The sequence below is a fragment of the Chiroxiphia lanceolata genome, chromosome 1, assembly GCF_009829145.1.
Source record: "Chiroxiphia lanceolata isolate bChiLan1 chromosome 1, bChiLan1.pri, whole genome shotgun sequence".
NCBI lineage: Eukaryota > Metazoa > Chordata > Aves > Passeriformes > Pipridae > Chiroxiphia > Chiroxiphia lanceolata.
Genome location: NC_045637.1, coordinates 90447532 through 90474513, shown reverse-complemented (window position 1 = coordinate 90474513; position 26982 = coordinate 90447532). Strand labels below are relative to the sequence as shown.

The 26982-nt window shown below is 41.1% G+C and overlaps 1 protein-coding gene across 14 annotated transcripts in view; it reads right to left on the bottom strand.

Moving 5' to 3' along the window:
* Positions 1 to 1583: 1583 nt before the first annotated feature.
* The window catches only part of HIVEP1 (HIVEP zinc finger 1), a 137303-nt gene continuing 111904 nt past the window's right edge, over positions 1584 to 26982 (bottom strand). For 8 of the 14 annotated variants that reach the window (XM_032681382.1, XM_032681401.1, XM_032681373.1 and 5 more), the window contains 2 exons: positions 19474 to 19991; positions 14787 to 16539 (listed from right to left, as the gene is read on the bottom strand). In XM_032681382.1, the coding sequence (XP_032537273.1) occupies positions 15364 to 16539; positions 19474 to 19991 (1694 nt within the window). In that variant the 3' untranslated portion in view covers positions 14787 to 15363. The other 6 variants (XM_032681441.1, XM_032681405.1, XM_032681413.1 and 3 more) reach the window with 6 other exon arrangements.

Sequence of the window (26982 nt, the reverse complement as noted above, 5' to 3'; positions counted from 1 at the left end):
CCAACAAGAAGGGCAAATTCCAAAGTCGAGGAAACCTCACATGCTGTGTAAGGAAAAAAAAAAGACAAAGGGAGTTCAGGGTTTCCATGCCACAACCATGCTCGGGGCTGTGGTAACCATAACTTTGCAAGGATGCAGGGTATTTTTGCACAGCAAAAAAAGCCAAGACGTTATTCATCATGCCTATTTGTAGGAACAAATTACGTGTATTACTAGTGTGAAATTCAGCCTCTTATTTCTAACTTGAGAAAAACTTCCCTAACACTCATTTTTTTCTTAATCTCCTATTGCAGAACAAAGCACTCAGGAGAACAGGCAGCCAGGAGACACACTCATCCCTGAATGCCACTAAACTTCTTTAACACATACAGATGGTAACAAGCATACTAAAAACAAGAATAAAAATATGACTCAAACAAAAGCAATATACTTCCAAAACAAGGCTCTCAACCACACAGGTTTCTCCCAATGGGGAGAGGCTGAGAGAACAAACAGGTGACACTTTTTAGTCACGTCACTTAAACGCACGCCTGGAAAGCACTCAGATCTGCTGGTGATGGGGATGACACCATAAGACCCTATGCAGAACACAAACACTGTGCTTCAGTAAAGGCTTTCACAATGGTGTAGATGGAACCATTATTTTTCCCCAGGGTTTTAGGCACTGAATTCTTTCAGAAGCCATTTAATTATTTCATTTTATTCAATCTGTATAGGAAAGCATAGTAAAAGGACTGTTCATTTTGACATGGTTCCTCAGGGAAACCTCAAGACAAAATAGCAGTAATTTCTTCCCCATATAACTCACCAAGAAAAATAGCAGTGGAAATAAAGGGGTAATAACAGAAAATGGAGGATTATCTTTTAAAAGCAATTGCTTGATACACAATGAATGTATTTAATACCATAAACATATGTTTACTTAGGGAAGATATGAGGACATGTCAGGAGCAAAGAGACTTACAGTTAAAATGAAATTAAGACTTGCAAGTGTAAAAGGAGAGTGGAGGGAGGGGGAAAGAGAATCCCATTAGTGAGGTTCCCATGGTCCTGATGAAGACTTGTTAGCTGTATTCCAGCTGTGCATTTCTTGCTGGCTGGGCTGTCAAAGCACCTGCTAAACTGGTAGCCTTACTAGCTTTCTTTTTCCTTGTAGGAAGACAGTTGAGGCAGAGATCTGTACAGATAAACACATATGTCTCTGGTGTGAACTTGCTTACAGGCCAAGTTATAAAGTCCTGCTTCCCTGAACATGTGAGGACTTTATTTCCTCTGCTCTAAAGCTTGCAAAGTTGCTGACCCCCAAGCCCTTGACCCAATCAGCCCTACCTTTCTTCCCATTCTCTGGGAATGCTCTGATGACACCTGCTTTCTTCCAGGCACAAGGACACAGGCATTTCATGGTTCTGCCTGCCACCAGTGCTCCCCTTCTCACAAGACTGTCCCCATGCCCCAGCTGAGAGCTTGGTGTTGCTGCCTGGGGGACCTCAGCTGGGGCTCCTGCCAAGCCTGGGAGATGCTACTTTCCGCTGGTGAACAGGAAACCCCATCCAGCAGTTATCAGTATCTTTTCTGACAGTAGATCTTTCCTTACACCTCCAGCACAAAGGTATAATCTGCGTTTTTAAACTGATTAAGAGACCACAGTTCCCATGACTGCAAAAAAAGGCTCAATGGTATTTTCTTGTCTGTACTTGTTCTGAGCCTTTTGGGCCCTGGAACTTCAAAGACTCACTCATGTTGCTGAATTTCAATCTTAGAAGCAATGATTTACCCCTTTGACTTGATATACACCTGATTTTATGGTTTGCAATTGATGTGGTGACCATTCCCCCAGTGTCTCTAAGGCACTGCTTACAACGTGTCAGTACATAAATCATGGCACATTTCAGGCTTGGACTTTTCTCCCCTAGAAAATGTGTTGAAAATACTCAGTCAGGTCCAGCTCTCAGCTGAGGATACTGGTGACACTGAGTGCCTTGAGAGCAGTCATGGCTCAGTGTCCAGCACATATCCCTGAAGGTGATATGTCCTTCCCCCACTCCAGGCAACCAGCCAGGCAATGAGATCTTAAAAGCAAACTCCATCCCCATAAATTCTTATGCTCATAAATTTTACAGCCATGGGGAGCACTAGGGCTCTCTATGCTATCTTTTGTTTAATATGAGCCAAAGAGACTCATTCAACAAATTCTGTGTCAAGCTCAGATGTTCTGATTGAGCCATGTAGAAAGTTATCCAAATATTGATGTAAGGCTGAAAGGAATGGGGAACATCCCATATTAAACTGTTCTCATTTTGGATATATCCTCATTTGTCTTCTCTCTTTGTAACAACTCACATGTCTCACTTAAGCTTCCAGCTTTAGGTCTTTGCTGCTTCTTTATTTGCCAGCTTGATCACCCCTTTCCTTCTTCCCCCCCTAAAAAAAAATTATTAAATCACAGAGTTGGAATTACTTAGAGTAAATGCTGATCCCAGAGTTATACTGTACTGGACTACAGGAGCTGTGTTTGGGCATTCAGGCATAAGATCTTCCTTATTTGATATTATTTCTCTTCATAGGATTGTTCTAATATTTTTCAAGGCAGAACTCTTGGGGAAGGAGAAAGTAATTATGAGAGAGCTATATACTATGCAAAAAGGCAGAGAATAAAAGCCTGAAGCATGATTGCTTTTACAACAGGCAGATGCAGGATCCCATACATAGGCAATAGTAATACGAAGCTCCCTTCCTTGTGATGCAGCAGGTGTGGTTAGCAAACACTTTTAGGAAGACTCAGAAACTTGGGGGTATCAAACAGACCTGGGGAGGTTTTTTATAGTTGTTATGGCCATCTCCCTCAGGCTCATGCTGGGTCAAGTACACACAAATTTCTGCTGGACGGAAGAGAGACAAGCAGGAGGAAAGAGAGAAACCAGGAGGAGCTTGCCTTCCCCACCTCAATACAAACACTGCATGAGAGAGGCCCATTTTAGAAGTATAGGAAAAGGGATACTGATAGTAAATGGGAACAAGAAGGTAGGAGATAGTACTCTCTTAGCAGGAGAGAGTCCTTGACAAAGTAAATTCAAATCAGGCAATTGTCACCTCCCAAAGCAGCCGTAATCCTGGACCTGCCTGTCATCACTTCGCTCAAGTGGTGCCCAGGCATGGACAACGCTCTGTGAACCCAAACTGAATCAGATTGATAGTACCACTTCTAGTGCTCAAATCACTAGCACAAGAATTAGAGATCTGACTTGATAATTATCACAAATAGCTATTAAATGGAAAATGAGTGTAAATCAAGCAGTTAAAATCAGACTGAGCACAAGAAGAATTCTCACTATACATTGTGGCAAAAAATCTACTCACTTATGTGAGCCTCTGTCCTCCTCCTTCCTCTGAGAGAGCACTGTGCTACTGAAAGGTTCCTCCATCCAGAGCAGGCTGCATTCTTGCTCCCCTCTCTCCCTTCTATACCCTGCCTCCCTGCTTAATAGCTCATCTCACAACCCACATAGTTCCTGGCCTGTAAGTCCAGTTTATATCTGATTTCCAGTCTATAAGCGTTTTCACACTGACGGGCATCTTGTCCAGGCTTCTTGCCCTTCCCAGGCCCTCAACCCGTCAACATTAGGGCAATTCCTCACCATGCTGTTCACACCTCCCATATGAGTAACTGCAAGCTCTTCTCAGGGACCAGGTGACAACTGTGTCCTCCTGCCCTTATTCTTTATCCTCCCCCTCCCCTTGCCTCTTTCCTGACATAACTGGCTCCATGTGGTGCTTCTCAGACTGGAAAGCTGGTTTCTTCAGTGTCTGAGATTATCCCTAAAATGACTGGAGACAAGGAGGTTGTACAGACTCTTTTTGGCTTCCATAAACCAAAAAGACAGTCTTCTCCTTTTCCTCCTGCTGATTTTTAAAATAGAGCTATCTGTTTTCCATATCGTTATCCTGCCTGACTTAATGAGACATTCTCCTCAAACATTTCACATTAGCATGTTTATGCATTTGCTTGCCTGGCTGGGTTCTTTAATAGTGTTCCTTTGGTTCAGGTGATCCCAGCAGACGGTTGCTCTGCTGGGCTGCAGGAAACCCTCCATTCGCCACAGCTGTGTTCCCAAATGATGCTCTGTGACTGACTGCTTTTGGGGCAACTGCTCAATGGTAATAAGAAGGACTTGGACAAACTGGATGTTTTTCCACAGAATCCATTAGCATTGTGCCTTGGAGAGACTGGATTCAGTCTCAGTGGGGTTTTTTCCATGGTATTAGCTGAAGATCCCAGCAGGAGGATTATTTAAGAGTAGAGTCTAGATTAATATCTCCTGCTAACCTAGAATGTGGCTAGTAAGGCTGATGCAGGGGGTACTGGGATACAGGTTTGGGGGATAACCCTAAAAGTAGTACCATTTTCATTTTAAACAAGGTTGGTAAGCCAAACTCACCCTTGCCAGAAAAAGGATGTCTGACTTGGCTCATTGACTCCTCCATGAAGCCTGTTTCCGACGTCAGGCTCATTTCTCTGACTACTGCTACAAGATCTACACCTACAGGGTTTTTCTTCTCTCTTTTGCCCCTGTGCTGGGTAAACTTGAGTTGTGACTGAGATAGCAGCCACAAGAAGGCAGGCAGTGAAAGCAAGCCTTTCTACCATACCTACATTCCTGAAAGTTTCCTGTGAAATTGTATTAGCGCTTACATGTTCTGTGACGGAGATTTATGTTTCAGGTTTTGTAAATGTTCCCAAGGAAAAGAAAAAAAAAATCATTTCTCAAGCTCTGTATCATTTGGGGACAATTATAGTATTGGCAGATTAATTACAGTGTTTCTACATTGCTCTCCTCTGATTCTACTATTAGAACACAGCAGAAATCAGAGTCTGTTTTGACCTTTATTCAGAGCCTCCTGTTAAAGTGACTTTCACAACAGAACTCAATTTGTCACATTTTATTTGTACTTTAATTTTATTATTAACAGATTAATGAAGCTGGAAATGGGTTTCCCGATGCTCCCTTTGGAAACTTGAACTGTGTCCCTTCCTTACATCAATCTGCTGTCAGCAGATGAAGTGCCTTTGCAAAATGCTATTAACTGTTACCAGAAGCAATTAGTCAAAATAGCAAGTCAGCTTCAAAAGGAAAGGCTCCAGATTCCCTCAGTGCGTTAGGAAAAGCACATTAGTAGGATTTAGTCTTTCCAGCAGACACAAGCTTTAGGCGCTGCAGTAGGTGGCTGGCTTAATGACATGTACAAATGCAAATGTATCGGATTTTAATTTGCTTGAAGGAGCAATGCTGGGTTAAAAAAAAAAAAATCACTTTCTGGTGTCATTAAAAGCAATCCCCATTGTGCCAGAAATACCCATGCTCTGTTGTAACATATTCTTTCTGCGCCAGCCTTAAGAATCCATGAGTGAAATCCTGGCTCTCCTGAAGGCAGCAGGAGACTGCTCATGACAATGACAATGCAGAGGCCAGGCTTTGTCTTCTTTGTCTTAATTTTCTGACCCAAACAAATATTTTAGAAGTATTTCCTATCACCCTCCAAAGCATCAAAATCCACCCCCTTCTCAGACAGCTCTCTCTTTTATGCCTGTGCCAGAAACTCACTAGACAATTGCTAGCGAGACACACGCAAACCTAGCCCAGCTCCACTTCTCCCCTGGGCATTGATGGTTTGGTACCATCGTTATTCAGATAGCTTTATTGTCTGGTCAGTACTCCACATGGGGTGGCAACCCTGCCCATGGCAGGGGTGATTGGAACTAGATGATCTTTAAGGTCCCTTCCAGCCCAAGTCACAAAATTGCATTATTGTGCACATACAGAACAAAACTTGTGGTCAATAAATGGTCCCTCGTAGGATGAAGTGGAAGTCACAACCATTTTGAGGCATCAGCTGGCACCTGGGTAACGAGTCAGCAGTGTCCAGCTCCCTCATCACTGACCTGGATGAACAGACAGGGAGGAATGTGGGGGAGGTAAAGCATCTGGTATAATGTTCTACATGTCCAGTGAAGTTTCAAGCATATGCTGTGGTATTCCCACCTGGCATCTACAGATTGCTTTCTAGATTGGACCGACCAACAATTGCCCCCCCTTCTCTTTAAAAAGTTGGAAAATGATGTTGTCATTATTTCCAGTGCATTGCTAAGCACATGTGTATTGTATACATGGGTCCAATTAAAGGGGGAAGGTCATGAAAACAACAGAAATTCCACTTATTATGAAAACAAAAAGGATTATCCCTTTGTTCTCAGGAGTGGGCAATGAGGTTTCTGTTTCTATGCAGAGGGTTATCTTTTTCATGTTATTTGGCCCTTATTCCTTCAAACCCACTCCCCAATTTCTTTGGATGGCTGCCCCAGACAGGGAAGCTGCAGCAAGGGGCAAACTTTGGGCTCAGTTCACATGCCTCTCAAACCCTGCCATATGCTGCTACTCCCACACTGGGGTTTTTCTCAGAGGCAAAGAACAACTCAGCATCGGACCTTGAGGACATTTTTCCTCAAAGAAAACAGAAACAGCTGAACCCCACCCAGGGACTTGGACAAACTATCGTCTGGATAAAAAACGCCCCCCTTTATTTTGCCAAAACCTCATTGATTAAGAATATGCAAATCTAATGATTTCGATGAGTGTTTGCAGAGTGTATTCCTGCTGAGTGTTCTTCTCTCCACAGCCTTTAAGTGAGTGTTCATAGTGTGTAAGGTTAAAAGTGTTTCTTTTCCCCTCCAAGTGTAGAAGGTTAATAGAAGACTTAGAATTCTAGGACTAAAAGCCTGACACAGTGCACTCTAAGATGTAAGAGCAGCACATTTTATCTTCCTTTGATATGACCTTAGTGACAGCAAAAGGACTGTCCTTTAGTCCTTCATTCAGCACTTTTCACTGACTGGAGGAACAGCTTCTTGAAAAAACACAATATATTGTTCAAACACTCCCATAAAAATGGTCTCTCTTACTATCCAAACACATTGTATGTCGTTTTAGATCAAACATGGCTCTTATTCTTAAACATAAGGATTAAAAGGCATCCATTAAAAGGCGAGTTTAAAATTCTATTTTAAAAGAAGTTCAGAATCTTAAAAGACTAATTATTTGTGCAATCTTCAAGATCAAACGTTGCTGAAATAAAGACTTTAACTCCCTTATCAGATAAAACCTGTGTTCAAAGATTGCAAGAGGAGAAGAGACTATTAAGATAATCTAGTTTGACCTCACGACCTTAGGTTTTGGCATTTCACTGCTACAGGATCTTTTCAGTTGTTCATATAGCTAAATGAAAAAATTGAATAAAACCATAGAGGACACAACAGACTACAAAAACTTGAAAAAACAGACAACAGGTTTTCATGTTCCTTTAATTTGTGTGTTTGTAGGCAAGGCTCAATACTTAAATGGAAGTACCAAGTCCTCTGCTGATGCAGTTAGTGCAGTTCTTGCTGAAGCTTATGGATGTCAGCTTCCATCAGCTGAGGATCTAGCCTGAGGAGTTTCCAACTGCAAGGGAGAACTAGATAAGTACAAAAGTGCAAATACCTAGAAAGGGCAATTTGTAGAAGTCTCTGGGTAAACTACATTTCCAAAGTCTCTCTCTTTTTTTCTTCCTTTTGTCTTTATCCTCTTGTATCAAGTGCATAGAATTGTGTTCACCGTACCAGTTTTCAGCAGGACAGGAGGGACAACTGGGATGCATTTCTTTGTGTGTGTCTTTTCTAATTTGTTTGAGCTGTTTGATGTCTTCATATCTAACACATTCTGGATCTTTGATCTGAGTTGGAGGATGTCTCAAGAAGGAATGATGATTCACAGGAAAACAGGATATCCACAGGGGAGCCAGTTATCCAGTCCAGCAGAATTAATCAGCATTAGCTGTGTGAGCTCTTGCTCTGAACACTGTAAATAAGAAAGAGTCATGGATGATTATAGGTATGCGAATAAACAAAGAGAGAAACAAAATTTAAACCTCTAAGTGTCAAAAATGGTTTCTGAACCACCCACTTGATATTTTGGCGGAGCAAAACTGTCTGGTGTCCATATGAAAACATGACTTCTGTTTTGCAAAGAGGCACTGTTTCAACATTTGCCTCTGTTCTGGCACCTAAACTGTTTTTGCAAATCAGGGACACACCTAACACTGGGTAACAGGTCTGAAATACAAGAGCTGCCTTCCTGTGCCCAAACAACCTAACAGCCTGGCTACAACACAGTGCTCTCCCTGGCTTGCTCTGTCTTGCAGCTTCGTTTTTCTTTCTTCACTCATGGCCTCGTTTCTGCCAGCAAATGCCTGCAGCTGGTCTGGCTAGAACACAGGAGCTTGGACCAGCCTCCTGGGAAAGAGGTGTAACCAACGAAGGTGCCCACCTCCCTTGCTATTATAGCCCCTGGCTGATGAGGAGAGAGCTGGTACAGCACTAGTGCCCTTCAGCCTCCCATGAGAGGATGGTGACTCTACTTTTCCTCACACCTCACAGACAGAGTGGCAGAGGGTGCCACCACTGCAGTATCGGTGGCTGAGCGTGTAAGAAGTGGACATCACCAACTCCCTCTCCTCACGCTCATGTGTTCAGAATGAAGACCTTGTGATTGCATTGTATAAAGGGTATGACCTCTCTGGACACAGCGTTCCTGAAGCAAACTGCCTTGTTGCGTAATCCTGTGGAGAAGAGCTGGGTGCCAGACAGGCAGCAGCTCAGGCTGGTGAATTTTTGAGCATCAGCAGAAACAGGAACTATAGTAATTTTCTGTTCAAATAGGGAATTTTGGCTTCATGTAAAATTCCTCCTGATTTGTCAAAAATTTCTGTCAAAAGGTGCCTTTTAATACTTCATTTTGACTTTCTATACCTTGATCATAAGGAATGGAAAGGGTTAAGTCTCAAGATGATGGCTTTCCACTTAGCTGCTTTGGAACTGGGTAGGTCCTGTTCATAGCATGTTTGAGTTAACCTTTTAAAGGTTATCTATTCCAATGCCCCTGCAACGATGCCTAACTCCTTTTTCAAAATCTGCACCTGCACGAGGCCCGGCACTGAGTAAAATCCTTAGAGGTTCTCTGTAGCCCTCTGCTCCTGGGAGGTGAGTGGATGTTCACAGTGATGCTCCCTCCATGCTGGGTCTCTCCCTGCACATTCTCATCCAAGGATGACTCTGCCTTACACAGGTACCCCAGGGAAACTCCCTCATGAAGGTGGGGCTGCTGTTGCTGTGATGGGGCCCAGTCCTGTGCATGCAAGGGCTGTGAACTTGCTTGCATGTCTGCATCTGGAGCAGGGATCTGATGGGGTGGGGACCAATTCTCAGCAGTCAGTGATTTTTTTAGAGAGCTGTTGTATAAGAGATGTAGCTGTCACCTATGTCAAATGCTTTGCTTCTCAGGAGGAATCCAAAGGCAAGGTATTCAGGTACCAACACCAAAGCAGCTTAGACCTGAATGACCTGCAAATGGAACTTCTGAAGCCCAAAGGGATGTTGTAACTGCCTTAACTTAACAAAAAGAGGAAATGCTAGGGGCATTCTGCTTTACAAACAGCCTTAGGTTGGCCTGTTTCCAGCACAAATGCCTTACCCGTGGTAATGGATTTCAAATACACTAAGGAGTACAGCCACAAAACCAAACAAGCCTTAACATTTGACCTTATTGGGAAAAACAAGCCTACTATTACCAAAGAAAACTAAGCATGCCTAGCTAATTGACTCATCTTAGAACTCTAAGTTTTGTTTCCATGACTGAACTGTAGGAATGTAAAGCCTTGCCATCTTTCAGCCAGCGTGGTTTCCTTACATCTCATGGAATATCTGAAAATCACCAGCCATCTCATAACATTTTGAGTAGTCAGGCCAGTATAGAGAGGAGAAGTGGACGGACAAACATGATGGCAATAGCACCTTTGCCATAAAGATTTTTTTTTTGATTCAGCATTTCTGGAACAAAACATGAACATCCATTCAATTAATTGCATGCTGTTACACCCTCGCTGCTGTTTGGTCATCCACACACAATCATTTCATATAAAACTACCTAATAATCAATTTGAAGTACTTCAAAGTAGTTTATTCTCATCCTAAGTCAGTAACAGAATTAGCAATCCAGAGTCTAGACCTAAGACAGTGGCCTCATCTTCAAAGATATAAGCCATAAATGGTTTCTATTAGGTGTAAATCTTTGGTATTTTATGTATCATTAAAAAAAAGGCCATCTGTGTGTGCTGAGCCTCCTTACAAGGAAAGGAAATTTCCCTAAGACACGGGAAGACAATTCTAAGTTGTTATTTTAAGTAATTCATAATTTAACATCCACAACTAGACATTGACCACAAGTCACCTAAAATGGTGACACCTATTATTCGTATTATTAACCATAAAAACAAGGAAAGGATTCCCTGCTATGAGATGGTCATATTGGTCTCAGAGGATCTTTCAAAAGCAACAGAAGCAGTGGCCCATCAGCTAAATCAGTTGAAGAGTTTCTTGAGGGAGCAATCTTGTGGATTGTTTGGTTTCCACGGCTTTTGGCAAGTCACTCATGCTAAAACTGAGGGGTTTTTTTCTGTTTCGATGAAACTGTCCTCATGTTAAAAATATGTCTGAAGGGCAGTTTACACATTTAAACTAGAGTGTTTATAAAGCCTTAGTGGGGATTATTTTGCAAAAAAATAAAGACTTCTGGAATAAAATGTATAGTGACAAATTAATTTTATGTTCTGTTTAACATATATGTCAGTAAACTCAAGGCAAGATAAATCTGTTTAAAAAATCACACAAAACATTTAGTGAAATGTAAAGCATGGTATGTCTTTGTTTTATGCTATATCTTTGAGGTGGGTCACATTGTGTTCACCCTAAGTAGGTTGTCTGAGATGAAACGCATGTGATGGGCACTTGAATTTGTTTGTATGCAAAACACTGCTGTCAGACTTTCTGGCAGGGGACTGGTGATATGGACCAACTGTGGGCTGCTCTAGCCTCAGGGCATCATTTACAGCAACCTGAAGCTCAGCAAATTACTTGAGAAAGAAAAGGAGCAAAGGTGTGAACAGCAGCAGTAATCAATGCAGGGCAGGGGGTCCCTGAACCTAGTAGAGTTTGCTTTATTCCAGCCATGGTCCAGGAGATTGGAGTTGTGTGTGGGGATGTAATGCTACAGGTCAAAAGATCTGATGCCACTTACACGAAAAGCATCTGTCTCTAGTTTAGTTTTTGTCCTAAGAAGTGACAAGTAGGTCATGCTGTAGCTTATTAAAGCCCAAATGGGAATCATAGACACTTTTAACAGAGTTCATGTTCCAAACCTGTTGTTATTATTATATGGACATGCTGCCTTCAAAATCAGGTACCCACATCACCAGCAAGCACCATGTATTGCAATGAGAAATCAAGTGAGGTCTGAGTCAAAAGAGAAGAGCTACAGGCCACTGGTTGGTTCTTTTTCTAGTGAGAGCTTTTGGCAAATCACAGGGAAGCATCTGCATGGGTCTCACAGAAGCTGACTGTGCCATGTCTGTACTGTAGCTGTATTTGTACCCAGCCTTTAGCCAGCACCTGCTTGCACTCTCTTGATGGGAACAGGTTGTGTAAAGATGCCAGACTGTGCCTGGGTACACTGAGGAGCAACACTTGTTTTGGCCTTCTAATGTTTAAACAGCTGTGCTGGATTTTCCAGAGGATATGTGATAGAGCTGTTAAAAACTGATGGCTGAGTAAACAGCCCCGGTGATATTTACTCCAGTTCAGCTGTGATAATTCACACCATCTGAAGAGCAGCCTAATCCTGCACTGGCAGATATCTCAGATGTTTGCTACTGCTTTGAACAGAAGAATCCTTGTGGCAAGGCGAATGCTCTATCACTAATGACTCCGGACAAGAGAATAAAGATAGAACAAAATTTAAAATAAAAGGAATTAATTCAGAATGAAAACATAATTGCTAATGCAGCGGTCACAGGCTTGTGCTGATGCAGGACACCCACGTGTATAGTATATATACGTACTATATGTGTGCTGACATATAGTATAGATGTTGGTTACATGCATGATTAAAATGAACTGCTAAACACTAACAGAGGAGAGGAATGGAGTTTAATCTCCCAGGTCTGGTCACACTCCTACTTTGTTGTGGTTTTTTTTTTCCTTTTGCACAAGTTGTAGAAGCATCTTAAGGAATATACATTTGGAAACACGCTAGAAGGTAGTGAAATAGTATAACATTTGGGACCACAAACAAAATCTAGAAAAGTTATTTCCTTCAACTTCTATTTGAACAACATTACATCTGTAACTACCTCCTAATCTTTGACTGTTAGTGGAGTTACTGCTTCAAATATGGCTTGTCTGTTTTGCCTGGTTAAGTGTGATGATTCAGTATCTGTCCCCAGACCTCTCAATCTGCACCTTTACATCCTCAAATGCAACTCACAACTTCTGGGCCTTAGCTGAATCAGTACCCATTCTCTTGGTCCTTTTTCTCTATCGTCCTGCTATTAACTTACCAAATGACACGTCTTAACATTCCTCTTTATGACATATCTGTTGTCATGTCATTTTTACTCTTCAAGATACTGGTTTCATCTCTTGACCTTGATGTCTTCAAAACACCTAGAATAGAAAATACAGATGCAGATCACCTGGTTCACCAGGTTAAATTTTCTGTTAAATTAGTGACTTCCTGGAATTAATCCTGAGCAGAAAATGAACACACCACAAATTGCTAGTCAAGTAAATATTTAAGATGTGTACACAGTAAATCTCTTGAGTTTAATAAAATCATACTTCAGGGCATGTGGAACAGCAATTTCTTACCTACTGCTGCCTTAAAAACCTCAGAGAAATGGTAATAACTTGTGATGGCATTCAAAATTTTGGAGATACTTTTACTTTGGTGTAAATCTGATTCAGTCATCTTTTTTTAGTCATGCGGTAGACAAATATGCTCAAATTAATCAGCATAGTTCTAGTTTACTGCTAAGTGTAAGTGTCCATTTCAAAGATGCTAAAACTAATGCAAAATTTCCTGATTTCATTAGCTACAAACCATCACTTGATTCTGCTAGAAAAAGCTTAAGGCTCTCAAAGCACATGTAAGACAGCAGTGTTTTGTTTCCAACTTTGGCTGGTTCAGGTAATTTCACATAGGTATAAATGATAATGATTTAAGACACGTTGACATCACTACCACATGTTTATAAAAAGAACATACAAATGCACAGTGACATTTTACACAGTGGCTGCACAGAAGACACTCAAAAATTTGAAGTCCAATGCTGCAGGGTGCCGAGTACTTTTAACTTTCATTAAGTTCAATGTGAGTTCAGAGTACTTTGTCGTTCAGGTGCTTGGGCCCTCAGCGAGGCTCTGAACGCTAAGGAATTTTACCTACATTCATGTCAGAAACAAGTAATTTCTCCTTTCTAGTATGTGTGTTTCTAATTGCTAGATTAGTACAATTGGCTGATAATCACAAGTAATAAAAACGATTTCTTGGCACTGAAGCACTCTTTCTGAAAGTTAATAAAGCTCACTCAACATCGCCTACAGTTTTACAACACACTGTAATGGAATAATGTAATGAGTACAATGTGAGTACAGTATAAAAGCTGGTGTAAAGTTAAAAATGGATCTAGGATAGTGCTGCTCTTGAATACGAGCAGTACGAGGTATGAATTACTTCTCTGAGCTGGGTATAGGAGTTAATCTGTGCACAATGAAGCCCAGCTCACTTTCAGGTTCACTCCCAATATTTTTTCCAGATTTGCTTCCTACCCTCTTCTTCCAGTTGTTTTATATGCACTCATCCTTGTTATTTCCATAAAGGTGATCATGCGTTTAATTTACATCTTCCAGTTTTCTACTGGAATTTGTTGTTAAAGTTCTTATATAAACTTATGTAAGAATGTGATATAAGGACACAGCAGGAAACCAACTCCATTTAAAAATTACAGCACAAATCCAATGTCAATTTGAAACTTCTAGGAATGTTTAGCCTTGTAACTTGTGACAGTGTCTCCTGCAGTAGTTGAACGCCTCAAAAAGGTAGTGGCATATGTGGTATACTTTACATTGTTTCCACTATGTGCAAAAATAGTGAAGAATTTTGTTAAATTTCACGATTCTGGGATCCATCCATGGTTTTTTGTATGCCCATGACAGGTTTGTTGATGTAATGGCACATTATTTGTATGTGTAAGACCTCTCGTCCCTTTTTTTTGCCCTGCATGAATAAGACAAAGCCAAATTCAGGGAGAAAATGGCTTTGTCTACCTGTAAATTAATATCACCTGAAAAGCAGTCTTGTAATGTTGACAATAATGCCAAATCCTCATTACAGTAGTGGCATTTTCACCAACTGTATGGTGGATTTTGCAATTAACACACAAAGAATTATTCCTTTCTTGTGTAACAACATTTTAATATCAATAAAAAGTGGGTTTATAGTTCAAGGTTACATATAAAAAAATATTTCATCTTGACCCTTTTGCTGTTTTCCTTCAGGGAAGTCTTCAAATTTTAATTAGGCAAAAACACGGGGTGGATGGATGCTCACTTTACAAAAAGCTGAAGGACTCCCTCCCCATTCTGCCATCACCGGATGTTTTGAAACAGAAGGTTGCTCTCCAAGCAAGCCTGATGAGCATACTCTGTCTCCCTCTCTCTCTGCCACGGCAGGTGAAACCACAGGGGAATACACCACCACCAGATCCTTTCAAGCTGAATGCAGCTTGAAGGGTACTGAAAGGAACAAGTCAGGCACCTCTCCAACTACCGGGCTGCATCAAGAAGGCACAACATAAGCAATGGTAAAGTCAGTAAACAAAATTTTACTGTAATATTTTGTAACACAGATACTGTATTTCTCTTTGAAGTGTAAAGCTACCGTCTTACACAAGAAAGATGGACAGACCCTTTTCCAAGACTAATATGGATACAATAAATATGGAGTTTTACATACTAGATCTGTACACAGAAACTTTGTCCCACAGCCATAAAAATTTACATTTAACAGTGCAACATATAATTTAATTCTTTATTTATCTGACATAGGATGTTTACTTACTAAACACAAGCAACTACCTGGGTTTAATATACATATTTTATATATATATATATTATATATATATATTCAACAATCTGTACAGGTTTCTAAACATAAAACTCCAAAAAGGCACAATCGTCTATACAACATGTACAAAAATGGCTGGAGCTGACAAGGAACAACAATTATTGGTCAAGAGTTCATGATTGCACAAAGATTAATAATGGGTTTGTGTCAGAAAAATGTGCTTTAAGGAAAAGAAGGTTTGCAAAGAAACCTGTAAGTGTTATTAAAAAAACCCAAAAAACCCCTAAAAATAAAAACACAATGCAAAAACCAAAAACTAGGTTGCTATTACAAGTCTATCCTCATCGTCACTGCTGCCATCGCTAAACTGCACCGTGTTTTGCTGCCGGGGCGGGGCAGCTGGCCTGTGTACCTGTCTGTCCGGGGTGACAGTTCGGTGGACCGGGGACTTGGTTAATGTGTTGGGATTCACCTTGGAGCGGGGCTCTGCTGGGGTAGCCCTCTTCACCTGGTGGGAAGGGAGGTCACGCTTTGGCTTGGTAGGGTTCGCGAGGTCAGTCTTTTCAGGATCCGCTTTCCCTGGACCAATGGGTTGCTCGAGGCTGGTCAGTGGAGTGGGCTCAGGATGGTTCTTCCCACCGTACTGCTGGCCACCAGCCACCACCTGAGGAGAAGCATCCCGGCTGGGCTGGCCGACCTCGGCCGCAGGGAAGCCAACAGGAGCTGGCTCCAGCTGGACCTCGCAGGCTTTGCTGCCTGTAGTAGGTGCCTCAGAGGCTCCATGTCCCTCAGTGCTGGCAGGGCTGACGGAGGGAATGAGGGTCGGTAGGGCGATGTTCAGTATCTGCAGGCCAGGAATGTGTGCCTGTGGGCTGGGGGTGCCCTGTGGGGCCGTGCCAGCGGTCAGCACCTGGAGGCCCACAGCGTTGAGGGTAATTCCTGAAGGGCGCATCTGTGGGGCGATGTTGGTGTTTGCCAGGCCCACTATGTTCACTGTCTCCATGCCCAGAGGTGGCAGAGGCTGTAGGTTGGGCGTGCTGAGACCCTGAATGCCCGGAACGCTCACCTGGCCAATGGGAATGCATGGCACCACGCTGTTCACCTCGGCAACCCCCACGGGATTTGTGGTGGTGCCAGCGGCCACGCCACCTGCCTCACCAAGGGCGCTGGTAGTTCTGTGAATCACACTAACTGCTGGGATAGTGAGCTGCACCGGCCCAGCCTGGATGGGAACGAAGGTGGAGTAGGTGGCCAGGCCGGCGGGGACCACCTGGATGCCTCCGACGGGTACCATGCCGTAGGGTGCCTTGGCTTGCCGCTGTGAGTGCAGAGGGAGGTGGCTGAAGAGGTGAGTCTGGGGAGCCCTCAGCTCGGCAGCCTGCTGCAGGGACCTGGCCAGGTTCTCCTCAGAGATTTCGGTGTAGAGTGACGGCGCTGTTGTCTGCATGCTGTGGTCTGCCAGCGAGGAGGGGGAACTGATGGAGGGCATGTTCTGGGAGAGAACAACACAGGTGTGTTAATGTAGCAGCCACCACTACCCCCCCAGTGCAATGAAAACACAAGGTAGCTGGAATGCTTCCCATACCCCCTTTTAACTAAAACCAACAAACTGGTTCATAGTATATGCTGCTCAACTTGAACAATGAACTGATATCCTTCCTTTCTTTTTCCGACTTCTTCCTCACCTCAATTAATTGAATTTTCCTCTCCTAATTAGCCTGCTTAATTTCTCTCAAACACTAGTACTCGAAAACATTGCTGAATATCTTTTCTATGAGTTTTTTTAAGAAGGGAGAAGGCTTTGGAGAACTGTTTTATGTGGAAATCATCTGATGCAAGAAAGTTAAATAAGCATAAGCTGGCATTTTTGATGCACTGGGTTCCTCTCCTGAAGGCATTACAGCCTCTGGCAGGCAGAGGCAGCATCATGGCACATTTGTCTGTAGGTGCTTCTAAAGTGGCAAGACAGGAGATATGCAATTACAAGAGATGGATGACAACTACAGCTCCTGCACCGGTGGAGGTCATAGGTGGATGCTGGACTGAGATGTGGGACTCACATCCCGTTGCTGCCTCTGCTTACCGTGATTTATTTGGTGCGCATACCTGGTCTGATAATCCCTTTTCTCCTCATATAGCCTTTTACTGACCAAGGCTGGCAATTTCTTTCCTAAAACCTCCTAAAACGAGTGGTCTTGAAGTGCAACTGCAATGTCACAGTTATCTTTTAGTTTTAGGCATATTCATAACACACAAAGAGTGGTGCAACCTTACTTAGTTTATATAGTCCTAAACAGTAATTCTGTAGTTTTGACCGAACTCTCAAGAGATCTCTCTCAAGAGATCTCTAGAGCAGGCACAAAACAGACAAACAAATAGAAATGCTTCTGAAAACTGCTGGTAGGGAATGTTGGTTAAGGGAGAATATGATTAACTGACTACGCAGTGACAACCAGTCTAAACGGGAAGACGGGTGTCAGAATGTAGCCAGCATCTTTCTCAGAACTGACATCTCTCAATAAATCTTGATAAACTGGTAGGGATACTTTCAAAGGAACACACAACAGCCTTCTGGAGGTGTGTTGGCTCCTTGTCTTGATCACAAGAAGTGCAATCCACACCCATTCACAACAGGAACAGACTGTAGATGACCCATCAGAGACACAAGGCTGCCACTTCTTTTGGTCTGGGAAAGGAGCAGGTAGTCTGGAAAGGAACTGCTGCCTTGTATTACTTACATGCCTTCTGGGTTTTTTTGTAAATTTTAATATATTAATGTAGACAATTTTTAGAGCTATATAAATGAAGACCTTTTTTAATTGTATGAATATTTACTTGAGGTTTCTGTGGTTCTACTTAATGAGAGAGTAAACTCAGTCAAATGTCTTTCTGGTATCCATTGGCAACAACTGGAACTCAAAATCCAAATTAAAGACCCTACCCCTTTTCTGGAAGGTATATATGATGATCAGAGACCACTTTGTTTTATTCTCTGTCACACCAGAAACTTGCTCCAATTTACATTTGCCACATGAACTCACAGTTCTTACAAGCAGAAATGAACCTCTGTCAAACAATGCAATGCAGCAATAATTTTTACTGTTTCTTCTTGCCAATAGTTAGTTATCTTAAACTTCATAAAAAGTAAATCCAGTAGTACAGATTTCCAAAGAAAAAACAAGTCAATAAGTACTTAAAGCAGAATTAAGTTTTTACTTACTGTTTATGTTTTTGAAAATTTCCTGATACTGTTTTTTCTATAACTGCATGTAAAGTTAGGTTTATGGTTGGACTCAGTGATCTTAAGGGTCTTTCCCAACCTAGATGATATGATTCTATATAATGTTTCATTTATCATGGAGAAGGCGGTACTTTAATTATCCCTTTAATTAAACTACATTTTGCATCACATTTTTCTGAGCACTATTCTGAAAAGCTCAAATGCCTCCTTCATGGTTTGCAGTAAGAATTCAAATTTCAAGAGATAACCTTAGGGTCAGTCTGGTATGTGACTTGTACCATCCCCAACAGAGTGCATTAAAACTACTACTGAATAGTAAAAAGGCTTAACACCTGCCAGTTCCCTTCTGTGATTTCCCAGGCAGAGTTTTAAAGACAACACTGGCCAAAATTACTGAACGGTCCCGCAGCCTTGCACACAGACTGACCTCATCTTTCTGCACACTGTTTGAAAAGCTGTGTGTCTAGCACATGCATAGGCAAAACTTATCCTTTTCTGATTAAAATATTCAGTTTGGAGAAAAACTGAGAGCACTGAGAGGTCTCAGTTCTGTGTTCATTTCTCCTTTTGCTATTGTGCAAAGGCAATCTCCTAGTTTCCTTGAACATCTGATGCTCTTTCTAATTCTACTATTAAGCATATTTGGAGGAGATAAAAGCAATTGCACAACTTTTTTATAGTGATAAGGCAAAAACCTTTGGGATTAGATTAATTTCCCTTGGGAATCACCAATTATTATATCATCTTATTTCATAGTGAAAAGACTTCGGAATTCTATCACTTTTCTCCGAAAACTTCATAACCACCAGCATATGTTTATTCCCCATATTGTGGACATATGTGGAATAACAAACATATTGTTTATGCCATACCTGTTATTTCCTTCTTATTTGTAATATAATCTACCACCTCCAAACATCAGCTGAAATGACCATATTACAATTAATCATTTCAGGAAGAATACAATCAAATCAAAGCATTTGAAAAGCAGTGCTCCTACAACATCCTTGTTTCTAGAGTCCTACACATTTGTGCTTTGATTACTTTCAACTCTTCTGACTCATCATCCAACAACTTTAAGTATAAAAGGAAAGGCAAACATTTTGATCTTTCAAAAATCTCTAAGAAGATCTTCAGAAAGAGGGTTTAAAATCCTGTTCTCTCCCTGGAGTCAGGCACTCCTACCTTTGTAAGAGTTGCAGTTGATATTAAGGAATGGCCCAAGGATGTTTCTGGATCGGGGTAATCCACAGACATATGTCGACCTGGGGATGTAGGAGCGATGTCCGTCAGTGCCACACTAGCACCGTGCGGATCTGCTCCTCTCTCTTGGGCTTTATCCTCATGTGCTTCCTGATGGGTGAATTCTGCTGGTGAACTGGAGGTCCTGCTAACTGACTGTACTGTGCTAAGGACGGTCATTTTCGTCAGCAGCGCTTTTGGCAGACCATCCATGGAGTCCGTGTGAACCCCAGCAAAACAGTCTGGAAGTCTGATGTCTTCATCGGTGCTGGCGGCATCCTGCAGGCTGTTTCGAGAGGGGTGATGCTGGGGGCTGGCCGTCACTGAGGGGGTTGTGGATAGCACTGACTCAGCCTGGCTGTCTTCATCATCATCTTCATTGTCATTTTCATCTTCATCTCCACCATCAGACTCCTCCACATCATATCCTGACCGGTCAAACCCAATTCTTTGCTTCTCACCTGCAAAAGTGGGAATTAGAAGGTAAGACAATGAAGGTCCTGGACTGACTGGGAAGGAAGAGGGAGAGAGCAACTAGAAACACCAAAAAAGCACATGGCACATGTATTTTTCAGTCACATCCCATTGCATCAAGAAACAGGGAAGACTTCAATTTTTATTTTTATTTTCCACCATACATATTTAACTATACAGTACATAATCTTTCATCTTCTGCTTCTGTATTGTTTTCAAGCTTCTGGATTTGGCTGTTTTCTTTTAAGCCATTTATAACCATTTGATCAAAGTCACCCTTCACTCTTTCACTTGGAGAGAAGTGAGCAGATTCCTGGTTCATTAGGTTCCCAGTGACGATATATGAAGCTGGTCTGTCAACCTTAGCAGTGGGATATTCTCTAGCTGGTTCTGACTCATAAGTGGGTGGTGGGTGTCCTTGTACCTGATATGAATCACTACTGCAAAGGTTTTTGAAGGATGCAAACAGAAAGACTGGAGGCTGTTAGTCAGGAATCTGCCTCATTAACAGGCAAAAGAGAGCAAAATTAGACTTTACCAGATTTCTTCACTTTGCTAATGTTTTGAAAGGTTTATGAACAAATCACCCAAGATGTCCTAGGAGGTAAGAAAGCCCTAATCTGATCAAAATTTACCTATGCATGAATCTTTGTTCACATGAAGAAGCCCTCCTGACTTCAAGTCTTAAAGCTAAACTGCTGTCTAGTGGCAAATTTCTCTACCAAATACAGTTCTACTGCAGCTTTTCACCTTCTTTTGTATCATGACTTGGAAAGAAAAAATTGTCTTTAGTAAAGTGACAGAAAATCCCATCTGCTGTACTGATTCCAAGCCAGACTGTTTGGGATCATATTTTACAAAAGACAAAATGCTTTGAATGAACTAATATTTTGTATTTGATTAAAGGTCTGTCTGTTGAGTTGTCCAAAAAAAATATCAGCATAAAAATCATTTGGCTCTGTAAAAGCCATGAGGGCTGGTTAGTTAAAATCTCAGAGATCCTGTTCTAGGGATCACAGCAACTTAACATCAAAATGAACAATTCTGAAAAAAATCAGACCCTTAAAAGAAGTCGAACATACTACCTATACTTTAGGCTGCTGTTACCAAAACCAAAATAAGTACCTTGAACTCCAGGTAAAATAAATGGGTTTAATTGAGCTACCTCTAAGTAAGTTACACAGCATTACAAGCCTTTATAGTTTCAAATGAGCAATGCAATTAGGAATGAAACTAATAGCTTCTTTGAAAAAATCCCTCTATAATGACTTTGCCCCTCTTTGCCTACACAGTAATTTGTACATTAACTAAATATGGAAACTGTAGATTTTCTCCACTCACTATGGCAGATACGAACATGTCAGATGTTATTAAAAATACCCCAAATCCTCCAGGTCATTGGAATGATCCTAATAGAAATATTTTTTAGAATTTTAAATAGTCTTCATTTATAATTCTCATTCACAGACAAAGCTGTTCGAAATAAAAAATACATTTTAGTAGAAACATTGATTCAGTGAGGTCCATTCCAAAAATATGGCAAGTAGGAGTGCTAAATATACTATTAACAATAACACATGGACTTATTAAACATTTTTTTTCTCTATATACTTCTGTCTTTTCTATTCTTCACACAAACAGTATTTCTTCACCATTAATTTGCAAAAATGTTAGAACCTCTACATATGTTTGATTTCTGAAAGGAAACAATTACCTTTGTCTTCAACGCTGATGATGGGCTAGGTGGGGTTCCAATGCCCTGAGCTGGAGGACCATGGCTGTGAGAATGAAAAACTCCCAGTTGACCCTGAAGTTGTGAGGGATCTGCTGCTCCAGCTGGATCCCTATAAGTCTATGGGGCCTGATGGGATTTATCTGAGAATACTTAAAGAGCTGGCTGATGTCATTGTGAGGCCTCTCTTGATGATTTTTTAATGGTCTTGGGAATCTGGAGAAGTCTCAGTTGACCAGAAGCTGGCTAATGTTTTTCCAATTTTCAAGAAGGGCAAGAAGGATGACTCTGGAAACTACTGGCCTGTTAGTCTCACTTCAGTGCCTGGTAAGGTTATGGAGAAGATTATTCTAGCTTCATTAGGGGAAAGTCCTGCTCATCAAATCTGATTTCCTTTTATGACAAGGTAACCCACCAACTTGATCAAGGGAAGCCAGCAGATGTAATCTTTTTGGATTTCAGTAAAGCTTTTGATATTGTCTCTCCCAGGATCCTTCTGGACAAAATGTCCAGCACAGCTGGATAAACGCATCATGTGGTGGGTGAGCAATTGGCTTACAGGTTGAGTACAGAGGGTAACAGTGAATGGGGTGACATCAGACTGGTGACCTGTCACTAGTGGGGTTCCACAGGGCTTCACCTTAGGCCCCGTGCTCTTCAACATCTTCATAAACGACTTAGACACAGGACTGGAAAAGACACTAAGCAAGTTTGCAGATGACACAAGACTTGGAGGAGTTGTTGACTCCCTGGAAGGCAGTGAGGGCCTACAGAGACCTTGACAAATTAGAGGGCTGGACAACCCCCAGCCATATGAAGGTCAACAAGGACAAATGCTGGATTCTGCACCTGGCTTGGGGTAACCCTGGATATACAGACAGACTGGGGAATGAGAAGCTGGAAAGCAGTGCCGTGGAAAGGACGTGGGAGTCCTGGTCAATGGCAAGTGTAATATGAGTCAGCAGTGCCCTGGCAGCCAGGAGGGCCAACTGTGTCCTGGGGACATCAGGCACAGCATCAGGCATCAGGCACAACCCATCGAGGGAGGGGATTGTCCCACTCTGCTCTGCACTGGTGCGGCCTCACCTTGAATATTGTGTGCAGTTTTGGGCACCACAATATAAGAAAGACATGAAGCCATTAGAGAGTGTCCAAAGGAGGGTAGTGAAGATGGTGAAGGGCCTTTTGAAGGGAAACCGTACGAGGAGTGGCCTAGCACTTGGTGTGTTCAGCCTGAAGAAGAGAAGACTGAGGAGAGACCTCATTGCAGTCTACAACTTTCTCGTGAGGGGAAGAGGAGGGGTAGGCACTGATCTCTTCTCTATGGTGACCAGTGACAGGACCTGAGGGAATAGCATGAAACTGTGTCAGGGGAGGTTTAGGTTGGAAACTAGAAAAAGGTTCTTTACCAGAAGGTGGTTGGGCACTGAACAGTCTCCCCAGGGAAGCTGTCACAGCATCAAGCCTGCCAGACTTCAAGAAGTATCTGGACAACGTTCTCAGGCACATGGTGTGATTCATCAGGCTGTCCTGTGGGGGGTGAGGAGTTGGACTCAATGATCCTTATGAGTCCCTTCCGCTCAGAATATTCTGTGATTTGTGATTCCCTCAATGCCTCCATAACAGATCCCAAAGACTTTTCTGTGTGTTACATCTAAAGGGTGATCCACACGATCCGACAACTCCTTAAATAATGCAGGGAGCATTGCAAAGTCTTACAATTCAATCTGGACTCTCTCTTAACTTCAATCTTTTTACCAACATCACATAACTATTCTCTGGGAAATCCTACTGATTCCATTCTTTTTTCTCCCTCTCTCCACATGAATCACATTTTCTATGAAAGCTCCTGTCAATCACAAATGACTGTTTTTACTGGCAAGCGGAACTACCTGAAGTGATTAGACTGACTTGTCACATTTGCAAAGCAAGGAAAACATATGTGCAAACAATGCCCTGATTTACAAGAAGAAACAATCTTTTTTCAAATCAACACTTAAAAATGCTTTGGGATTTACTAGCAATTGCTGCTTATGTAGGAATTTTCTGCATACATCTTGGCTTTCTAGAATAAAACCATAGAAAGGAAAAGGGGAACTGTGTGTGCAACACAGATTCCTTACATGCAGAACTCCATGGGATATCATTTCCCTCTATTGTTTCCCTGTTTACCTCCACCCTTTGTGCATTTGCCAGCTTCTATTTGAGTGTGGTTACCTGGAACCAGAGCCTGCAGTGTAGGCGAGGTGACAGCAATGAATGTGGTTCCCTTACTCCCACACCGCTTTGCAACATCAGATGAGAAAAAAAATTCCTGACTTGCTTGTTCTGGCAATGCACAAAGGAACACACTGCTCTGGCTTTTATACCTGCATGTATGGCTGCTGAAACAAGAGGTGCCCAAGCTTTTGCAATTAGTTATCCTGTTAAGCATCAGTGTGGAGTTGTGAGAGGACCTGATGATGTAGTTTCAGCAGGGTGGAAGACCCAAACAGGTAATGGATCTTCTCTGAAGGAGGCATCGGGCTGAGGCTGTGACCACTCCTTGTCCTGAAAGACTCTTTTCCAAGCAGTGTCTTATTAAGCAAGTAGTACTGGCCCCAATCCATTCTGGTAATTGTACACTGCCTACTAAAGTTCCCTTGCAGTTTTAATTGCGGAAAAATTAATTCTTTGCTTCCTATCTTGAACTATGCACAATTATTACCATATGCTTATGTAGCCTATATATATATATATATGTATATATATACACACATATATGTATATATATAAAACTAGAACTGACTCAATTTCCAAAGGGAACAAAATTACTTCTGTGTTTAACTTTGTATGAAGTTGTAAAACGGTGTGCGATATTTTAGAATGAAGGATGTGTCAAAAATTTAAAGGCCACTAACATATGGAGAAATGGCTTTTGGTATGAAAGTTCACAGTTTCTTTTTTTAAAAAAGAAAACAGGAAAAATGTTTCACACTATTAAGTAAAGGCTTATGAAAGCTACTTCTCTTTTGAATTTGTAACTTAACTCTCACCATTTTAACAGAAAGACTGTTCAAGACAGCCTCAATTTTTTATGAATAGTCTTTTTGGAAGAGTAGGGAATGCTTCTCATTCTCTGTCAACTGCTGCAACCTTGTCTTTTAAACCCTTAGAAAGACTCTTTCTTCTTCCTGGACTTCACAGGAGAAAGTGCACTTTGTCTACAGACCTGAACTCTGCAAAAATTAGGAACAGATGGAAAGAGAGGCATAACAGAAACATGGACAAAACTTTTGACTGGCAATTTTGCCTGCACACGAGCTACGATTATTTTTAAGAAAACTGAGTTTTTAATCCTATGTATTGAAGTATAGAAATCATTGTCAAAAAATCATCTTAGTCCTTCATTTATTTTGCTTTCGGTCCTCAGTTAGTGAGCTCTGTACTGTGTTTGTGGTGATGATGAGCTTGTTGGCTAAGGCTCTGTTATTACCGGCATTTTACCCCAAAGTGGAACAGAAAAAGCTGTAAGTTCTTTAGCACAATAGCATTAGCTGGAATTATCAGCATCCTAGTATGTCCATTAGTGAAGTGCCTGGAGCTGATAAGTCCACATACTGCTTTTTCCAGTTGGGATGCTATGAATTAGGTAACTGAAATAAGTCTCCCTATGTACTTTTAACTATCACCATACTGCAAAGCACTAAAACAAAGGTTTTTCAGAATCTCAGCTTTTAATTTTAATTGCAATATTATTGCCACACAACCTGACTTACTGAGGACCTGCTACAGACTTAGCAATTTCTTTACCAAATCCAGTGACAAAGTTCAACGGCTTATAACTTAGTCATATTTGGTTATAACTTAATCATATTTAAGTAGATTTTCACATAAAGAGCAAAATATTCATTGTCATTCTTTCACTCACAGAAAGACAAAAAAGACCTGAAAATACAAGTCCAGACTGTTCAGTTTTACACATTCCTAAGAAAATGTACAGTTACGTAGACAATGACAGGATTGCTATTAGCTCTATTTATGCAGATTAAAGACATAGCTTACTAAGTATCTACTCACTATCTATTAACATCTAAATTTAAATTTACTACATTTATTGGTTTATAGCATCTGATTAATACAAAGCCTCAGAGTAATAAAAATCACCTCAAATTCTGGAATTATCTTCAGTTAGGGATTAATAGCTATGTAAAAGCATTTAAAAATAATCTGATTTATATTATATATTCTCCATCAAACTCAAGAAAAAATGTAGACTACAGTAAGAAAGGCAGAAGTATTTCTCAGTATGACATTATATGACCATAAATTGAAAGTAAGGTCTGTATGTCATCAATTCTCTTTAATCTTCTAAATAATTACAGCTTAGACTTGCCTTTCACCCATTGTGTTAGTCTTGTAATAGACTGATCCACAACCATTCAAACAAATTCTTATAAAGGTAAAAAAAAAGTACAGCAAACAATGCTAGATCTATACCTGACCTTGCTGTTTTTCTGTCATCCTAAATCTGTTCATAGGCTTTAATTAACTGATTTCAGTCTTGCTTCAGCTCCTGTCCACTGCTCACCACCTTCAAACAGGACTCATAGTGACATCTACTGGGTTAAATTCAGACTGGTAATTGCCAGGGCTCCTCAGAAATGAGAAAAAAAAATCTGTGGGCGTTTGACTTTCATTCCTAAGAGCATGAGAAGTAATGAAGTAAAGCAAACCAAAAGAACAGCAGTCACTGCTTAAACAGATTATTTACACCAAAACCTTCCTAAGTGACCTGTATATTGTAAATCAAGCCTAGCACTAGGTAGTCTATTGTCAGGCTGTAGGTGTAGGGGTTCAACACACCTAACATACATCTAGTTGAAGACTAGACACTGATATTAACTAAAAAAAATAATTTTATTGTAATCTATACAGAACCAGCCTTCCATTCTCTTCGTAAAAGGAGGATATTATTGCAAGGATTTTCATTTATTTTCACTCCTTAAATGTAGGTGCAGCGAAAACACAGAGTCATGATTAAGCTAATGAAGAGCCACTGAAACTTACTTAATATCTACTGTAAGTAACATATAGCTAATTAACTTAGAACTATTGTATTTTCAGAAGAGCCTTTTTAATACTGCAGAAAATGAAAGTATTTTTTTAATGTGTGCATATATATATACACATATATAAAAATACGTATCTGAAACTTACAATTAGGTCTTTCTACTGGTAAAATAAAAGACATTTTGGTGTAAAAT